General features: G+C 39.8%; 1 protein-coding gene across 1 annotated transcript; it reads left to right on the forward strand.

Moving 5' to 3' along the window:
- Window positions 1-2,633: 2,633 nt before the first annotated feature.
- Window positions 2,634-3,563, forward strand: LOC308698707 (putative nuclease HARBI1; the record flags this gene model as incomplete). Its single annotated transcript, XM_081378968.1, has 1 exon — window positions 2,634-3,563. One exon carries the CDS (start codon window positions 2,634-2,636, stop codon window positions 3,561-3,563), a length of 930 nt encoding a protein of 309 aa, XP_081235094.1.
- Window positions 3,564-21,593: the final 18,030 nt, after the last annotated feature.

Genomic DNA, 21,593 nt, shown 5'->3' on the forward strand with positions numbered 1-21,593 from the left:
AAAGAATGCGCATCAGGTGTGTTTTTCTTTTTATGTTTTTAATTAACTTATGAAGCCAATGTAAATTAACTGTATCATTATATAATTATTATATATAGCCTAATTGTTATATTACAAGTAGGCTATATCATATTTTGTGCAGAGAACTTACTTTGTTATAAATGAAAAAGCCTTACAATGTCACTGCTAAATACCTGTAAGTATTGTGATATATTTTACTATCACTTTTCTCCCTCTGTCATGTTCCAGACATGCAATTCTACAGTGCTACTCACTGACAGCCCACAGAGTTCTGAAAACTGGCTTACAATGGGAAGTCCTCCTGAACATGGATCTGTCACGATCTCACACACAGGAAATAGGGCGAAGATCCAATCGCAGTAAGTATGTTTATTATAAGGGTAATCCGTTACTCAGAAACAGTCCAGGCAAGGGTCAAAACCAAGGTAGTAATCAAACATAAACATGAACAAGACAACGGGCAATAACAGAACTCAGAAGAGGCGTGAATATACAAGGACTCCGTGACACATACTAAAACAGACAGGGTTATATACACAGGGAAATGACAGTGCTAATGGGGAATTGACTGAGTGCAATGATTAGTGATAAAGAACAGCTGAGTGCAATGATGAGACAATGATCGTGGGGAATGTAGTTTCAAAATGTGACTGACACCGTGGGGAAGGAGGACATCTAGTGGACACCTGGAGAACACAAACCTGACACCGTGACATAACCCCCCCTCTACGGAGTGGCTACCAGACACTCCAAGACAACAAAACACAAAACACAAAACAAGAGTCCAGGGCGGGAGGTGGACTGGTGGAGGATCAGGGGGAGGGATGGGGGGCCAGGTCCATGGAGGGAAACGGGGACAGGGAGTGACAGTTCATCTGGCGGCCAGAGCGGAGACAGTCCCTCGGGCGACCAGGGTGAAGCAGACTTTCCCTCGAGTGGCCAGGGCGGAGCAGGTCGTGCAGGTGGCCAGGACTGAAACGACAGTCCATCGGGCGGCCAGGGCGGAGACTCTCCCTCGGGCGGCCAGGGCGGAGACTCTCCCTCGGGCGGCCAGGGCGGAGACGACCCCTCGGGCGGCCACGGCGGAGACGACCCCTCGGGCGGCCACGGCGGAGACGACCCCTCGGGCGGCCACGGCGGAGACGACCCCTCGGGCGGCCAGGGCGGAGACGACCACCGGCTCAGGCACTGGAACAGACACCACCGGCTCAGGCACTGGAACAGACACCACCGGCTCAGGAACTAGAACAGACACCACCGGCTCAGGCACTGGAACAGACACCACCGGCTCAGGAACAGACACCACCGGCTCAGGAACAGGAACAGACACCACCGGCTCAGGAACAGACACCACCGGCTCAGGAACAGACACCACCGGCTCAGGAACAGATACCAACGGCCCAGGAACAGACACCACCGGCTCAGGAACAGACACCACCGGCTCAGCAGACGTGACGCGAACAGTCTCTGTGGCGGCCATCTTGTCCGCAGACACAGGCTCGGCGGCGGCCATCTTGTCCGAAGACACAGGCTCGGCGGCGCCCATCTTGTCCGAAGACAAACACAGGCTCGGCAGACGTGACGTGAACAGGCTCGGCGGCGGCCATCTTGTCCGAAGACACAGGCTCGGCGGTGGTCATTTTGTCTGAAGACACAGGCTCGGCAGACATGACGTGAACAAGCTCGGCGGTGGCCATCTTGTCCGAAGACACAGGCTCTGCGGACGTGACGTGAACATTCCTGGGAATTTCCAGGATCTTGAACAGCGTCGAAAAATAATCTAATAAGGTTTCAGCGGCCATCTTCTCAGGGGACACAGGCTCTGCGGCGGCCATCTTGTCCGGAGACACAGGCTCGACAGCCGTGACGTGAACAGTCTCTGGATCGGTAGACGTGACGTGAACAGTCTCTGGATCGGCAGACGTGCGTCTCTTACCCCCTCTCCGTCTGCGACGGTGAGACGGTGGCTCCAATCCGTCCCTCACCAGCACAGAGTCGAAGGGGGGCCATGGTGGAGAGTGGTGTTGGACTTCTTCTCGACCAACCACTCCTCTGCGACCTCCCCGGGTCCCACGAAAAATGACCAGACAGGTTCCCTCAAAACCCTCTCTCCTCTCCCGCTCGATGGCTGGGAAAGAGAAGTTACTGAACATACTGCTGGATCTTTGAGTGTGACGGAGTCCTTCTGTCACGATCTTACACACAGGAAATAGGGTGAAGATCCAATCGCAGTAAGTAAGTTTATTATAAGGGTAATCCGTTACTCAGAAACAGTCCAGGCAAGGGTCAAAACCAAGGTAGCAATCAAACATAAACAGGAACAAGACAACGGGCAATAACAGAACTCAGAAGAGGCGTGAATATACAAGGACTCCGTGACACATACTAAAACAGACAGGATTATATACACAGGGAAATGACAATGCTAATGGGGAATTGACTGAGTGCAATGATTAGTGATAAAGAACAGCTGAGTGCAATGATGAGACAAGGATCGTGGGGAATGTAGTTTCAAAATGTGACTGACACCGTGGGGAAGGAGGACATCTAGTGGACACCTGGAGAACACAAACCTGACACCGTGACAGGATCCCCGCAGTTTTCAGAGTCACATGCGCCTCACTAGAGAGCAGTTTAACTGCTTTGTTGATCAGCTGAAAAGATCAGGGCTTTCAGATGATCAGCAGCCTGGAGGTCTAGCCCGACCTCCTGTAGTTCAGAAAGCCCTTGTGTTTTTGTGGTACATGGGTAATCAAAATTCCTTCAGAGAAATTTCTGACAAGTTCAGTGTTTCCTGTGGAGCAGCTCATAATATTGTCCTTGAGATTTTGGATGTCACCTGCTCGCTTGCTCACATGTACATAACATGGCCCACCGATTGTGAAAAAAAAGTCAATTCAGCTGTGTTTTATTGCTTATGTGGCATTAGGGGCATCATTGGGGCCATAGATGGGTGCCACATACACATTCAAAGGCCAGTTGTCAGAGGAGGTGATTATATGAATAGGAAAGGCTCCTATTCTCTTTTACTACAGGGAATTGTGAATGACCAAGGACGCTTTCTAGACATTTTTACAGGTGTCCCAGGCAAAGTACATGACTCAAGAATGTTACGAGCCTCTACATTTTTTGAAAAATGGCAGCAAAAGATGGGTACAAGTTACCTACTTGGTGATACAGCATACATCTCTGCTGACTATCCCTTCATCATTACGCCCAAGCGTGAAAATGGTGCACTTACTGATGATGACCTGCAAAGGAACGTGAAAATCAGCCGTGGGAGGGTCGCAGTCGAGCAGGCCTTCGGGAGGATGAAATGCATGTGGAGAAGGCTGCGTGATCTTCAAAATACCAGGCTAGACATTTTAGTCAAAATAATTGTGGCAGCATGCACACTGCACAACATTAGTTTAAACGAAGGACAGTCATATGAATGTGACGAACATCCCCAAGGGGCCCACGACTCCAAGATGAGAACATTTAATCTTGTATTCTATGCATTTCCAGAATATGTACATGTTGAGGCAAAAACAAATAACTAACAAAACAGCATCAGGCATAAGAGACATCAGGATTCAAATTGTCCTTAAAAGATATTTATTCTTGCAAGAATGTTCCCAGTCCATCCACAGTCCAGCTGCAGGCGGAGTGAGACCCAGAGCAGAGGTTGACCAGCTACTTTATAGTGTTCTATTCAAAGGCTATCTCTTACAGCCCCCACTAAACAAAAGAACAAAAGGGACCCCCCTTGAACCCTCCCCAGCCCGGGGGTCTTCTCACCTCTGAAGTCTCACACACACCTTCCAGCTGTATCAGCATCATAAAAGAAACTCAAAATACAGCCAAAGAGCGCATGGCATTCATTTGCTAAATCATTGAAAATAAAATACAGAGAAAAGATACATTTTTCCACAACAATTCCTCCTCTTTATCATTCTCTGATAAACAATTTGGTTTCATTAACATTAGGTTTGATCATAACAACTTAAAAAAAAAAACCACACGATTGTTTCTAATTCTGCATCAAACCCATAAATGATAAGAGTTGTTTCAAGTCTTTACATCACAGTTACCTTTCATATCTGATTTTCGTATACCTGATCACTCTACTTGAACCTTGAAAGAAATAATAAAAAAATAAAATAAAATAAAATTTAGCAGCAAGCAAGTAAACATTTTATCTGAAGCCGGGCTAAATGGATAAGCACTGCTACCGCATTCCCGATAAATCGGACCCTCAGTCACTCCAGTATAACTTAAAGTATAGTAAGAATAAAGGATATTATAATACCGAAAAAACCTAAATGATTATAATTTCAACTTCTGTTACTCGTACCATCTGCATAATTTTGTTCACCCTTAGGATAGACTGTACCCATTAATAACAAAATTATCAGAATAACACATACAATCATAACACTATGTATTCAGCCTTTTTCAATTAATCACAATATTTTGTCAGGAAATGGTTTTACTTCTAAAGCTATATTTAATTAAAATCTATTTAATAAAATCTAACCAGAAAAGTTTTATAATTTGATCATTCATTGTTCGAAATTATCCCTGACTTTTCCAATACATACCGTCTTTTTTTCTTATCACCATACTTCACATTAATTAATAGATCTTCTACCTGAAAACACATTTTTCTTTGCACAAGTCAAATTATTAGATTTATATCAATACTAAGCCCTAATTTGATTCAATCAAATAAAATCACAAAACTTTTCTTCAACCATTAATTGGTCAACATTTTCTCCAGATATGTTGATCATCTCGTTGCCCCATGGATGTTCCGTTTTCACCAATATGACACTTTGCATGCCGTAGAGAGGATTTTCCACCGTAGGCAGGGGAGATATGTTTCTAGCACATATCATTGACCCCCCCCCCACTTTATTCTTTGCGTTGGCGTGTGGGGTTACTGACGTTGGTTTTGTCAACACATTCTCACTCCCAACTCGTCACATATGGACGCTTGGCCAGGACCCCCTGGCGTCACTTTTCAACGATCTGGGTATACCTTTAGCGTCAATTTTCAACGTGCAGGGTAGTCCGATAGACTTCTATAGAACTCTGAACTGGAGCCTGCGGCGTTGAAATTTGACGTCTTGGGGAACCGTTGTCCGCGGTGAATGGGCCGAGACTACAATAAATACAAAATTAAAAGGAATAGTCTACAATAAATGATCTATGCCAGGGCTAGTCAAATGGCAGCCCCCAGATCATCTTTATCTGGCCCTTCAACTAGTTTTTGATGTTTAAAACCTCTCGCAATCTGATATCAAAGTGCCCTCTGCGCAAAGGTTTAGCGCGTTCATAGGCAACAGCATTCAGCGGTGAGTTTAACAACGCACATGGTGAGCAACAGCATTCAGCGATGAGTTTAACAACGCAGATGGTGAGCAACAGCATTCAGCGGTGAGTTTAACAACGCAGGTATAACGGCATTCAGAGGTGAGTTTAACCAAAACAACGCCCAACTGCAGGTAAAACGGCATTCAGAGGTGAGTTTAACAACACTCCATGGCGCGTTCAAGTAAGCATTTAAGCGTTTTCTAGTCATAGGTAACGTTTAGTGACACTGCTTTAACTAGAGCATGCTGGATAACGTATTTTTATCGGAGATTTGTTGATGTTAATAAATATATACAATACGCTACGATTGTGTTCAATTAATCAAAGTTTATTTATTTATTTATTTATATTTATTAAATCCTCTTAATTAATAACGCTGACGTCACTGTATGGGGCGATCCCAAGGTCCATTGCGATTTTCCACTCGGTAAGTAGAAGAGTTAATTAATAGAGATGGATACTATTCTTAAATGTACACATCAAAAACTTTTGAATCAGGACAATAAGAACCAATTTAGAACCTTTAGACGTGTAAGGTGTCATTTTTTTTCTTATGACGGAAAATTATATTGAGGATATCAATGATAATGAAGACATTATTAACCTCCTGAGACCCGAGAGCTTGCCTGGTGTGCATTTTATAATTGTTCTTGCTATTTGGGATAAGTTGGACCTAATAAGTATAATAACTAAAATTTGTTTTTGTACTGGAAGTAGTTTTTGCAGAAAATGATGTCCTCATGCGAGGACAGTGGGTCTATGTTTTACCATATGATGTCCTCATGCGAGGACAGTGGGTCTATAATTTACCATTTTACTAGCAATTATGTGAAGTGTCAGTACAAATGAAGTGATAAACACTTGACAAAATCTGATTTTTATAATAGTACTGGTAATGGCCAGCAGGGAGCAGTAGAAGGCCACTTATTGGCTCACTTTCATTTTGAAATTCTTGATTTTTACCAGTTTTCTGCACTAAAGCAAACCAGTTTTTCCATGTTAACTCAATAATTCATGCTTACACACACACACACACACACACACACACACACACACACACACACACACACACACACACACACACACACACACACACACACAGACAAATGTTGTTTTTTCAATGCTATTGCGATCCGTCTAAAAATTCCCAAGTTTAGCTAACCACATGGTAGAATAAATAACGTAATATAGTCCCAATGTCCTCAAACGAGTACTTCACATTTACTGATGTCCTGGAGTGCTACTATTACTAAAATATGTCAAATTTTAATCCCCATATGATGATGGAGACAGTATTGTACATAAATACATTTGTTTCATTCATATAATTTGAATAGATTTTTTACCTGGGTCATTTTTCTTTCGGGAAGTGTTTTGCTGATATTTTGCTGATTTTCCAGCCATTTTCTTCTCACTGACATTGGTGTAATGTTGTTATATCACCACAAGATGGTGTGGGCAGTGTCCCTAAATGTGGCCAACATGTCTAAGATTTACAAATTTGACTATCATTGTGTCAAGAGGCAAAAATGTAATGTCCTCATATGAGGACACAGGGTCTCAGGAGGTTAAAGCATATAGCTTGCTACACCACATGTGCAGGCTAGCAAAGTTAGCTAATCAAATACTGAAAGTTAATTTTTGTCGCATATAATCATGCAAGGTACAATTATAGGGGAAAGTAAGATTTCCAGTATTACATTAGCCCACAACTATTATCCAACATTATAAATGTTCAGATGAAGAACGGTGTTGCCAGATTGGTTTGTTTTACAGCCCAGTTATTGTTTAAAATCCACACAAAATGATTTAATAAACACCCAAATAAATCTATAATAAACAATACAGATTAATTCATAACTACAACCTTGTGGCTCATCACAGGTTTTCAATATGAAATAAAACAATGTGTATAATTAATGTAATAAGTATAACTTATTGACTGATTCATATGTATATGTATAATAGAGCAAAACTTACATTCTTTATTTTTTTGGTATAAAATGTAATTAACAATATTAACTTCTTGTTTATTGAACTGTATAAAATCAATATCACATACACTCTAGCCCATTCTGGCAACACAGATGAAGAGAATACTGGTGTAAAATGTTAAAATCTGTTGTTGTTTTTTTCCTTTAGGTCCTTCAAATTTGGCAGCTTCAATTTCATTTTATTCTAACCCCACACCACATACAGTATACATACACACACACACACACAAACAAAGGCACTTTTAAGAGCCACGTCCGTCTTGTTAACCTGTACTACTCATCAGTGTCTCTCTCTCTCTCTCTCTCTCTCTCTCTCTCTCTCTCTCTCTCTCTCTCTCTCTTTTTCTTTTTCTGTTTACATCTATATTTGTTTTATCTGTCCATCTCTTCGTTGTGAGTCTTTCTGTCTGTTTGTGTTTCTGTCCATCACAATGTCCAAGAATGATTCAGAAATCCAAGAACACCTCATGATCTTGGATAACCTGGTTGATGACCAAGAACTGAAGGATGAGCTCCAAAGTCTTGATGACCTTCTTGGTGAGCTGCAAGAAGAGGAGGCAGCAGCACCAGTGAAGACACCTGAGCCGAGGGTGGAATGGAGAAAAAGAGACATTACTGGAAATATTGTCTATGCGAGGCCAAGATCAAGCAGGAATCAGTCAAATAAGGGTCAGTATTGTTTTTCATTCAAGATATTTTGAAGATTTACATTGTTTAGGCACTTACTGTATGAGTGTATAAAATCAAGGAATATAGGCCTATGTATAGCTTGATATGTCAGGAAAACAATCAAACCAGAACCAATCATTTGATTTTTTTACATAAAAAGTAGATTAATTAAATATGTCACAAGTCTTAGATTAAGTGAAAGAGACAGATTAAGGCTAATATTACATATTTGTGTAAAGCAGTATAAACTAGCAAGTTAGCGCATAAAAATTAGTTTTATTGTGGGCTTTATTGACATTGTCAGAAAATCTTGTCAATATGGTTATGATGTCAAATGAGCTAGCTTGCACTAAATCTCTTGCAAGTTATTGGTCTTGGCAAGGCTGTGTTTGAAACAGTTTGTTCTTCAGAGTGTGTTGTCAATGGCCAGCCAGCTTCCTCCTATATAAGCATTCCTATTTGCTGTCATCATCTAGTGACACCTTGTATGCAGATAACCGACAGTAATTGGACTGTCTCCGTTAGAGTTTGGGAAACAAAAAGTGTACTAGTATTTCTCTCTAGCTATACAGTAAGTTAAACAGTGACCTTGCACCAATTTAGGCTGGTAACCAGGCCTTGGGACAAGTTGGAAATTTGAATGTAACAAATGTTGATTTGTGTTGTTTTTATCCTCTACAGCTGATCACATTCGTAAGACTGATCCTCCCTTCATTGCTCCTGACACTAACTGTGAAGTGGCCTTTACTCCAGAGACTGTTGGTGTGTACTTCATTGTGTTTCCATTGGCCCTTGTATCTGTGTGTGTGTGTATATATATATATATATATGACAGTGGGTTAGAATGTAAATTTTATGTTTAAAATGTTTCTATTTTAAAATTAGCTAGAATACTGATCCTTTCGCAGACAAATAATGGAGTACACTTTAATATTGTAAAAATATACATGTACATAGAAAGAAATTATTGTTTTTTAATATTCCTTACCATTTACAGAGTGTTTTCTACAAGATCTACAGCACTCACTAAGCGAATCCTCAGGTGATGAGGCATCACCTCTTGAAACCCCAAAACTTCTGGCTTCCTCGAACTGGAGCACACGGCAAAGTCTCTTTTCAGAGAGGTGGAGGGCAGAGAGACCCCGTCTGGTGAACACTGCTGCGGCACAAGAAAATGTGGCAACACGCATCTGCCAACAGTGTGGGAGAAATCCAGCGGCTGTCCGGTGTTGTGACTGTCGACCACGTCCCTTCCTCTGTGCTGATTGTGACGTCAGCATGCACACCAGACATGTCCTCCACAACAGAGATGCCATGACTGCTGGATTCTTCCAGCCATTGCCTCCAACAACTTTCGTGGTGGATAAGGCTCTTTCCCATTGTGGTAAGTTCTGGTTTGTGTGTGTACAACATATATCTCATTCTTAGAAAAGTTAAGCTCATAAGCTTTACTATTTAAATTATGCCTTTTTGTCTTTTATTGCTTTATCTTGAATGTATGTGGATACTCTGTGTTTTCAGTCCGGCTTGTACCTGTGGAGATGCCTGACAAAATCTGTGGTTGTTCTCCAGAGTCATTGAGGGTTAGTCCAGGAAAGATTGTTGCTGTGGTCACAATGAATGGTAAGAATGTGAAGAACTTTATTTTGTCCTGTGTGAGAAGCATCTTAAAAATAAATATCTATCCATACGCGACTCCCTACACGTTTGACATAGATATAAAACTTAAATATATATATATGAAGTATACAAAGTAATGTATAAATTGTACAAAGAACCCAAACCCTGATTAATCAGCTAAGGTTTACATTACAGTGGATGTGTTTTTGATATTTCCAGGACGACATGATCTAAGCATGCCAGAGTTAATTTGTGAGGCATGCCAAGCTACTTGGACTGCTGGAGTCGCTGACCTAAACCGAAGTGACTACTGGCCTGCAACCCTTCAGTTTGCCACAGTTTATGCCACAGATGTCTTTTTTTCATTTGAAGAAATGAAGATGGCGGCACCAGGACTGTCCTGCCAAGCATTTCTAAGAATGCTGAATCAGCGAACTGTCCGCTTTGGTCGTGTGAGTATTGAATTTATCTATCCTGCAGTGTTGTTGATATCTTTGAGTTGTGGGCTGATAAGCTGTTTGATGCTTATGTATTTGTTGTACATTAATAGCTGTTGGTTTCCTTACTTTTAATAGACTGGCAAGATCTCAGCAGACAGTTTTCAGAAAAGTTTTTTTGAGTGGGAGGCTGTGCGATTTGAGGTGGACAATATATGCAAGGAAGAGCCCTTCAACTGTCCTGCATGCACCCCAGATATGCTTGCAGTTTCAGTTGATGGAAACCGCAAGCATTACCGTTTCAAGAATGCTGCTAGGTACACCAAACTGTATCACAGTGTTTGTATTAATAAGAAAACATAGCTGTGAACCAAGTAATCTCAGATTCTAAGTTATCATAAATTGTTGTCAATCATCAATTGTTGTTTTTTGTTGTTTTTTAGATCTGAGGAACAGGCCATCTTTGAAGGCGTCTTCATAGCCAAGGACGAAGACGTGAAAAGATTTGTGGACCACATTCACAACACAACCAAACATGTAAAATTCTAGATGATAATTAGACTACAGCACTAATAACCTCTTTCTGAAAAGTTTGTTTAGGAGACTCTTTTTTTCATCAAACATTTTCCATATTGTAGGTCAGTGGAAGAGGTGCTTGTGGAGGGGAGTGGTCAGCAGCCAGAGAGACCTCCCAAAGATCTGCCAGCAAGGTAGACGAGGAGGGATTGGAGCTTGCGGTGTGTCGGCACGGAGTCCTGCTCTCTGCCTTAAATATGTATAGGGGGGAAATTTTTGCCTATCCCCTGTACCTGCAAGAAAAGCTGGCCAGTAGGCAAATCACTTTTTTTTGTATGGATGTGACCTGCAAATATTGGCCTTACCTCCAAAGAGTTGCAAAAAGCTGTCCAGAGCTCCAGCATCTTCTTAACATGAAGCCATTTCTTTCGGTATTTCATGCCAAAGCCCATGATTTTAAATGCGAGGTAAGGAAATGTTGCTATGTGATAAATGGTAAACGGACTGCATTTATATAGCGTTTTAACAGACCCATGGCCACCAAAGTGCTTTACATATTGCCTCACGTTCACCCATTCACTCACTCATTCATACACCGACGGCGGTGTCAGCCATGCAAGGCGCCGTCCAGCTTGTCGGGAGCAGCTGGGGTTAGGTGTCTTGCTCATGGACATTTTCATTTTATTCTTAACCAGGTGAAATGGAGTGGGGCTTATCAGGACGGTGCTGGTTTAACTCTAGGGGAGGAGGTGGAACAGTGCAATGCCTTCCTCTCTAGGATTGCAGTAACCACTAAGCATATGTCAAAAGCAGGTAAGATGACCACATACTGCACTAGTTACATCCTTACATAATAAGTAGGGGGATATGGTAACATCATATTTTCTGTGTTTGCAGGACGCACAGACATGCTGACTCTCATGGCCATGCGCTGGAATCAGCAAAAGTTCAACAATTTGGCTATCTCACTGACCCATCGATATCAAAAGGTAATGACATCAGTAGAATTAATTTTAGATGTTCAGTATTGCATGTTAGCAGTGTATGAAGCTGTGCATTGAACATTTGGTTCTTGTTTCTTACTATTGTTTGTTATTGTAGACCACTAAATCTCTGCAAAGCCAGTTACAAAACCTAGAGTCCATGAAAGCCCAATTGACAGTGACAGCGAGCCAATTGGAAGACTGGGTGAATGATGTAAAGGATTGGGCTGACGGTGAGGAAATTATTACTTGTAATACATTTAGTTACAAATAATTGTAATTGTTACTGGTATTGTAAAGTGCAAACCACACCTATTTATTCTCAGCATCAACAACAACTACAAATGATGCTGATGCCTTGGCCAGCAGAATTGAGGTGCTGGTAGCCAGTATCAAGAGACGTTCCCAGCGTCTCTATAAAGATGCCGATGGCAACAAAGGGCGTGCCAGAATCCGCCGCAAGATCAGGGAGGAGAAGGGACATCTGACATCTGTTGTGGAGAAATACAACAGAATGGTTCCAATCACAGAAACTCTTTGTCTGGAAACCATTCTGTCTGGTGAGACCGCTTGGCCATGGCAGCTTCCACACAGTGGTATGTACACTAGTCTGTTGACTGCTTCTGACAAATCTGATACATAATGACACATAACCCGCAATGCTTTAAATCTCATTCTGTAACCCCATACAATTTCAGAGTTTCTTTTAAGGTTGATGTTTAATACAAATTATTTATTTATTTATCATAAATGCATCCCAGAATCTGTCGATCTAAGGACAAAGAGAAGGGCGTTTGACATCATCATGTCAGTAAGGAGACTTGAGGAGGAGCAGAAGATTCTTGTTGCAGAGATGGACCACCATTGGAAATCTCTTTCAACTCGTTCCGATACCCTCAGAGAGCTGTCCTGCTTGCTTTCCAGTGAGACAATGAAAAGTATGTATTTGTAATAAATTACATAAATGTAGGGTTGTCCCGACCAAAGATTACTATTAGGGGGCAGTCCTAATAAATATACACAACAATGATGACTGTTTATAAAGTTTCTAAGGCTGGTCTTATATTCTTGTGTTCCTCTTTTAAGATTCGCAATGTGGCCTAAGTGAAGAGGGTTTGAAAGGTCTGCAGAGCATCATCCTCAGAAAGCGGCATCAAATCAAAGAAATGAAGGCGCAAACAAGAGACTGTTACCTGCAAGTTTTGTCTGGAGCAGAGGACATCAACTTCTTGTACAGTGATTCAGCTGATGAGTACGACAGTGACTACGAAATATCTGATGATGGACTGTAATCAACAAGAGTGTAGCACCTTTCATACTTCTGGACAATGACCTTAACTATGAATATAAAGCATGTAATAACATCTGCTTTTTATCACCATATAAATATAAGGGTAACACTTTACAATAAGGTTCATTAGTTAACATTAGTTAATGTATTAACTAACATGAACTAACCATGAGCAATCCATTTGTTACTGTATTTGTTTCATCTTTGTTAACGTTAGTTAATAAAAATACAGCTGTTCATTGTTAGTTCATGTTAGCTCACAGTGCATTAACTAATGTTAACAAGATTTTAATAAGTAAATGTTGAAATTAACAAAGATTAATAAATGCTGTATAAGTGCAGTTCATTATTAGTTTATGCTAACTTTTGTAGTTAACTAATGTTAACTAACGAACCTTATTGTAAAGTGTTACCAATATAACCAAAGTGTTACCTCTTATTTCACATACCGTATATAGAATTGTGTGCATGCATGCCTCTACAACCAGTCAGTGGTGGAAATAAAGTGCATTAATTAAAGTACTGTACTGTGTGGGGTACTTTTGCTGAACTCTAGGGTGCTGTATAACAATTGAAACTTGTTTAGAGACATGGAAGAAGCAGATTATGAGGAAGAAAACCATAATAATGGGGAGGAATAATTTTCTCCCCAATATAATACAGTATAATGTTACAGTTTTCTGGATTGCTAAAACACAATTCTTGAAACCATCACTCACATTCTCAAAACCTTAAACACAAAAACACATTTTCAAACCACATTCAGAAAACCTCTGACTCTTCTGCAAAATCAAATAATTGCCTCGAAACCATAAATTAAACAATGCTCAGTCTCAATCATACACACAGTGAGTCAATATTATAAACACTACCGATCATTCGTTAGACACTACAGTACATCAAAAAATAAGAACACAGAATCCAAAGCACGCAGTTGCCGAAAAAAAGTGTATCGTAACTAAGTAAACAAATTTTGCAATTATATAGCAAAAGTATAGTAATTACAACTTACCGTAGTAAGGTGAATAACTTGTATACTGTATGCACTGCAAGTATAGTATCGTACTGAATATTGTATAGTATTGAATGTCTGTATATTCAGCAATTGCATATTGTGAAAATATAGTGACCCAACTGTAAAAGACAAAAAGGTTACAGTAAAAAACTCTAAATGAAAAGCATTATAGTCACTCAGAAGAGATGTGCAACTGCAGAATCAAGGTAAGTGAGAGAGATTGATTCTGCTTCAGCATCATGTCTTCATGTTGGGTTCAGACTGAGGACTTTATTCACATCACGGACAATGTCATCTCTGCAAGCAAAGGGAAAAACCCTAAAGCAGATCCAGCCTTGACAACATTCTCCACACTTGCTCTTTCTCATATTCCTCCTTGTTCACCATCTCTTACACACATACTCTTCCTCCTCTCTCCCTCTTATATTGTTTCCATTCATTGTTGGTATCAACATTCAGTGCAACATTTTGAGTCAATTTTGGCACTCTGAACTGACTTGTATTATATACAGTTCGACAAATTAGATTAGGCTATTCAGAATTTGGGGGGTTTAGTGTTTTAGCAATTCAGAAAACGTGTATTATGCAATGTTTGTAAAATATTACTGTATTTTTGTATTCCGAGTTCAGAGTCTTGCAATATAATCAAAACCTAACACAAGCAAGATGTAAATAAGGGGGGAAAGAAAAAAAATGTTCAGATATAAATGTGCCTCAATACAGTTTGTTGACCATGATGAAGAGAGTACATCTGTGTAGGTTTTACTCCCCTTCCTCCCCCAGGGGTCCCATAGCACCCCTGGAAGGGCATAAAAATGCACATTCTGCAAAGTCTGCAAATGCAAAGTCTGATAAGCGTATCAAAGTTAAAATTGGTAGGACAATTATTTAGGTTATGTTTAATACATAATGTTGGACAGAGATGTCTGGCATACATGGAAAGGTGTTATAAAAACATTTTAAATAGTGCCCACAGTAAAATACCAAATTTCAGTCTGGCTCTCAAATATGTCAAAGAGGTTTGTATAATGAACATATTTGGATGTCCCTTTGTTCATTAAAGATTGTATTTATTTAATTCTATTACTAGACGTTTTTAAACTACATTACCCATAAGCCTCTATTACTGTGTCGATAGGACGGGTGCTGTAAATTGTAGTTCATTGAAGTGTGTAGTTACTACACTATAGGGTTAGGGTTAGGATCTCGGTAAACGTGTAATTTCTTTCAATATAGAAATACCTCTTTGTTAACTGACAGTATTACTGACGTCATAACGACAGCAAAACATAGTTTGCGATATGGAGCGCTTTTTATTCTGACCTAAACGTTAGTCCAACCACAGCTTGTCCTTCTGGCGCCATGGAAACGTCAAAGCCTCGTCACACTTGTCCATATATGGTATTTACAGGCTCTTCCGACTTTTGATGTACGCAAGTCCAGGATATTTATTTATTTTGTTGTTGTTGTTGTTATTTTTCACTGAAAGAAATACAACAACGCTTAGTTTCCCTGATCATGTATGTATAAGTTCTGCAATAAATAATAAAAAAACAGGCTCTTCCGACTGAAGATAGGATGTAACCCTACATGGATATTACAAAAAGTAGCCTTTTGTTTTAAATTTTGTTTTAAACAGATATAAGTTAATCTCTTAATCAAATAAAATGCGTCTGTAACATTTAAAGATGATTGCACACACTTTGTACTAATTTCCCAAAATGTATTGATATGCCAAACTATTTAGACTTTAATTTTTCTTTTCTTTTTTAAAAAACAACAAACCAGGAGCCACCAGAAAAAACATTATTTTCTTCCCTTTGAAGAACACATTGCCCCCCAAAATAAAAAAAATAATATATATATTTACATGATTCATTTTAAATTATTTTGCTGTGAATAAATGCAAGGCAAATATAAATAGTTAATGAAAATTATAATTATAAATGTTAAAGGAATTAATATATAATATTGTAATTGAACATTTCAAACAGGACTACAACATTTAAGTGACATTTTAATAGCTTTAGTAGTATTCTGTAGTATTTATTCATGGCTGGCATACCAGACCAATAGTTCAAGTAGACTTACTTATACTAAAACAAAAATATGTAAAAATAATGCCTTTTGGAAAGCCATTATGACAAACAGCACTAACTCTAATGATCTCTCACACTTCCTGGCTGTTGTGCAGTTCTACCAGAAAGACTCGGGAGGCAAAATAACGTAACAAGTATGCATGTATTAACAGCCCAGCAAGCAAGTATTGAGATATAAAGTTCTTTGGCATTGGCCCCATGCGTAGCTCGCAATCCTCTGCATTTCCTGCCTGAAGACGAAGGCAGGGGTGCAGCCGACCCCCTGTGAGGTATGGGGAGGGACCATCCTGGTGGTGGTGGGGAGGATGGAGGTGAATGTAGGCGTCAGCATCTGTGAACTCAGACATGTGTAAGTACAGATTTTTTTTACTACAAGTATTAGAACACGATTGGATAGATGAGAAGGTAATAAGTGACGTAACAATTGAGTCTTCCCAGCAGAACTTACGCTAAAGCTTTCATTTCATGAAAAATGCAAACGTTTTTTTTTTTTTTTTAAACACCATTAAGAAAATAAACACAAAAGAGACTGGGTATTGTGCAAAAAAGTTTAATGAACAAAAGCAAGAAAAAAAAAAAAAAAAAAAAAAAAAAAAACTCAAAAATAAACTTCCGGGTGAGAGTACAGGTGACTAGGCTGTCATGCTGTAAGCTGGTTGGGATCTGGGGACTTAGGCATTACATGTAGGAATTCACTGGCAGGCTCCCATGTGTCATCCCAGGTTTTGCCACTGTAAAATATCATAAGTGCACAACATTTCATTAGAACACAGAGGAAAATAAATACATAAATCACTGTTGGGTTAAATTTAGAGAGTTTCTTGAAATGTATTGATGCTTGTTAAAGTAGCATTAACTCTGGTTAAGCCCAGTGGTGGAATGAGTACATGTACATGTACATGTACTCAATTTACTTAATAACAAATTTGAGGTACTTGGACTTAATTGGTGTATTTTACAACATTGCATCTCACAGGAAAATATGGTACTTTTTCCTAAACCACAATTGTCTGGCAGCTCTAGTTACACAATTTTCCATTCAGTTTCTGTACATTGAAAGCCATGTATTTCCAAATTTACTGATTTCAAAATGTTTCTGATAAACTGAGGGATTAAGTTGTCATTAGTGGGATGAGGAAAATGTACTCATCTACAACAGTTTAGAACACAGATCTTATGTTTGATGTTCTTATGTTCCTTTGAAAATAACTTTTTCCAGCACATACAACAGGATTCTCCATCTTAGAAAAACTAACTTATGACACATAAGAGTTTCAGATGCTGAAAAATTAATTAATGTGTAGGCTCAATAAATAAGCTAGTTCAGAGCTAGAGCTAGCCGCTAGAGTACTTACTAGAAACAGAAAACATGATCACATCAGGACCATTTTATTGTCCATAAATTGGCTGTCTGTCAGCTAATTTTAGAATTCAATTAATTACTCAGAAAGCACTGAATGGTCCAGCTCCTCATTACCTATAATCCATTGTGTTAATCACAAAATCCAGGATATTACAAATAGAATATTCTAAATGAAGACAAGGAGGTAGATCATTCTCCCATTTGTCTTTAAAATTTTGGAATAGTCTTCCGAGCATTCCAAATTAGGACACACTCTCTCAGTCCAGACTAAAGACAGTCCAGATATTTGTCTTTAGTCTGGACTGAGAGAGTGTGTCTGAATTTGAAATGCACGGAAGACTATTCCATCATTTTTCATCATCGGAATGCATGTCCTAAAGGTTACAAGGGCCTACCTGATGGATCTAGCTCTTCCAAATGCCTCTACCTCATTGCTATTTGCTTCTGAGTACTGACAATCGACCTCACTCCAGTTTCTCTAAAGACTACCTCAGAGGATGATTTACTGACGGGATCAACTACAGGACCAGGGAGTTTTCTCTTGCCACAGACAACACTGACATGAACTTCCATGCTGCTTGCAAGAAACCAGTTGAACTTTGCCTACATTGTATTAGTCATGGAATGGACTAATTTGCATTGCAATGGAATTAAATAATTAATAAAACATAACATACCACACAGTGCAAGGCAACCAGTGGACTCTCAATTCGGCTTTCCCCTACACACACAAACACAAGTAATAAGTATTCTAACTGTTTAAGCAATCAATGAATAGGGCATAACATATTGTTGTATTATCTTTGAAAGGTCAGAATCAGTCACTGAGATAAGAAAGCATCCTAACAGAACATATTTTACCTCATTTATCCGTTCCCCAGTTATACGATCAAAAAGGAACACCTTCTGCCTACTACATTTTCGGCAACCTGAAATAATGAAAAAACAATGAAAGCTTATTAAGCCATGAATGCCATGCTTTGTAGCTGAATCAGTGCATATTTATAATTTCACATGTGAGGCGATATGCAGTCCTTTCCATTCATGTCAAAGTGAATTTGTCCTTGTTTATGTCAATCAAGCAAAAAGTACAGGATTGGTTTTCTCAAAGTCCTCTTAGCTTAAGTCAGGGATTGACATTAACCACCGCCCTTGGACATTGGCCACAGCTAAATAACTAAATACTGTGAACTGGCTACCAATGATTCGGTAAGCCGATGAATCTAATTTACATTAAGTCAACTGTGACTGGGAGCAAATTTATTAACAGTGTAGAGTAAGTATGTACTATGCAAAAAGTTACCTTTTCTTCTGTTCTTCACACGTGGCCCCTCCGGACTCAAAGACGTGGGAATGGAAGAGGCAGATGGAGGAGAGACAGAGGCAGAATAGTGTGAAGAGGTAGAGGTGTTTGTCCTTTTCATTTGTCGCAAAGACAGTGGAGGTGGAGAAGAAACTGAAGGAAGAATAGAATTAGAAGAGGAATTAGGAAAGAGAGAGGTTGGAGAGAGTTGGGAAGACAGAGGAACAAGGTCAAGAACAAATACTGTCTCAGACTCCTTGAGAGTCACGGTTTGACTCTCCTCCACGGTTTGACTCTCCTCCACGGTTTGACTCTCCTCCGGTGTTTGACTCTCCTCCGGTGTTTGACTCTCCTCCGGTGTTTGACTCTCCTCCACGGTTTGACTCTCCTCCGGTGTTTGACTCTCCTCCGGTGTTTGACTCTCCTCCGGTGTTTGACTCTCCTCCGGTGTTTGACTCTCCTCCACGGTTTGACTCTCCTCCGGTGTTTGACTCTCCTCCGGTGTTTGACTCTCCTCCGGTGTTTGACTCTCTTCCACGGTTTGACTCTCCTCCGCGGTTTGACTCTCCTCCGGTGTTTGACTCTCCTCCACGGTTTGACTCTCCTCCGGTGTTTGACTCTCCTCCGGTGTTTGACTCTCCTCCACGGTTTGACTCTCCTCCGCGGTTTGACTCTCCTCCGGTGTTTGACTCTCCTCCACGGTTTGACTCTCCTCCGGTGTTTGACTCTCCTCCGGTGTTTGACTCTCCTCCGGTGTTTGACTCTCCTCCGGTGTTTGACTCTCCTCCACGGTTTGACTCTCCTCCGCGGTTTGACTCTCCTCCGGTGTTTGACTCTCCTCCGCGGTTTGACTCTCCTCCGGTGTTTGACTCTCCTCCGGTGTTTGACTCTCCTCCGGTGTTTGACTCTCCGCCGCGGTTTGACTCTCCTCCGCGGTTTGACTTTCTGGTTGCTGTGCTGTGGAGGTTGCTATAATACAAGTTTACTTTCATTTAAAATCTGTACATATTAACAAAGAAATATAGATATATTCTAAATATTCATAATTTCTAAACCAAAACATTACTTACATTTTGTCAAGATAAATTCATAGGCCCTCCGCATCTTCTCCAAAAGAATTTTAGTGACAGGAGTGGGGTGCAGATGGGTAATTATTTCTGCAACCCATTTATTCGAAGCCCTTTTATCTGGCTTGCCAATAAATAAAATTGGCTTGTATCCCACAGCTTCAAGTTTACTCACCTGAAATGAACAAAAGCAAGTAATAACACATTAGTTAAACAAACCCACTGAATTATTAGAAACATCAGTACTGTATAAAGCAATTTTAATTTAAGGACATTTAATGGAGTTGGAGTACAATGCAAGAAAATGTGTCGTAACCTGTTTCATTATAATCGATTGTCGAGTTCACGCGCGTGATCATAGATAACTAAACTTATGCGCGTGAACTCGACAATCGATTACTATGGACTTCGACCGAAAACAGGATGTAATACAGGTATGTGCGCTGGCTGAATAAACATCATTTTTATTAATATCTTTCACATCTACTGCAGTCAGACTCACTCGTGTTCACTCTGAAGGAATCACTCACATGACCTGTGCACTTGTAATGACACATCAAGGATGTTAAGAGGCTAAAAGCAGGTTTAGTACTTGCCCCATTTAAGTCAACAGGGTGCAAATTTTAAAAATAGAATAACTCGGTGTAGGCAACACCGATTTTTGTCGTTGTTCTCTGTACTGACAGCACTCCAAATTTACAAAAAAATGAGCTCAATGTTAAAATTGACCGGAGTTCTCCTTTAACTTATGAAATATTAACACTTTTACTTACTGCAATACGGGCAGAATCAATTATACGCCCAGCATTTCTGCTTTTAAGGACAGATTTCCCCCATTGGCTATCCAGTGACACCACTTTTTCTTTAATTTTCTTTTTGGTGGACAGGCTTGCAAAACAGACATGGCAAGTTTTCCTGCTTGCCTGATTGGGAGTCTGGCAAGAAGGGCAGGGCCTGAATTTGGGCCTTGTCATGACTAGACACCAAATATACACAAAAACAAACAGACAGAAAGACTCACAACAAAGAGATGGACATATAAAACAAATATATATATATGTGTAAACAGAGAGAGAGAGAGAGAGAGAGAGAGAGAGAGAGAGAGAGAGAGAGAGACACTGATGAGTAGTACAGGTTAACAAGACGGACGTGGCTCTTAAAAGTGCCTTTGTTTGTGTGTGTGTGTGTGTGTATGTATACTGTATGTGGTGTGGGGTTAGAATAAAATGAAATTGAAGCTGCCAAATTTGAAGGACCTAAAGGAAAAAAACAACAACAGATTTTAACATTTTACACCAGTATTCTCTTCATCTGTGTTGCCAGAATGGGCTAGAGTGTATGTGATATTGATTTTATACAGTTCAATAAACAAGAAGTTAATATTGTTAATTACATTTTATACCAAAAAAATAAAGAATGTAAGTTTTGCTCTATTATACATATACATATGAATCAGTCAATAAGTTATACTTATTACATTAATTATACACATTGTTTTATTTCATATTGAAAACCTGTGATGAGCCACAAGGTTGTAGTTATGAATTAATCTGTATTGTTTATTATAGATTTATTTGGGTGTTTATTAAATCATTTTGTGTGGATTTTAAACAATAACTGGGCTGTAAAACAAACCAATCTGGCAACACCGTTCTTCATCTGAACATTTATAATGTTGGATAATAGTTGTGGGCTAATGTAATACTGGAAATCTTACTTTCCCCTATAATTGTACCTTGCATGATTATATGCGACAAAAATTAATTTTCAGTATTTGATTAGCTAACTTTGCTAGCCTGCACATGTGGTGTAGCAAGCTATATGCTTTAATAATGTCTTCATTATCATTGATATCTT

Source organism: Scardinius erythrophthalmus (genome assembly GCF_964197995.2).
Source record: "Scardinius erythrophthalmus genome assembly, chromosome: 11".
Taxonomy (NCBI): Eukaryota; Metazoa; Chordata; class Actinopteri; order Cypriniformes; family Leuciscidae; genus Scardinius; species Scardinius erythrophthalmus.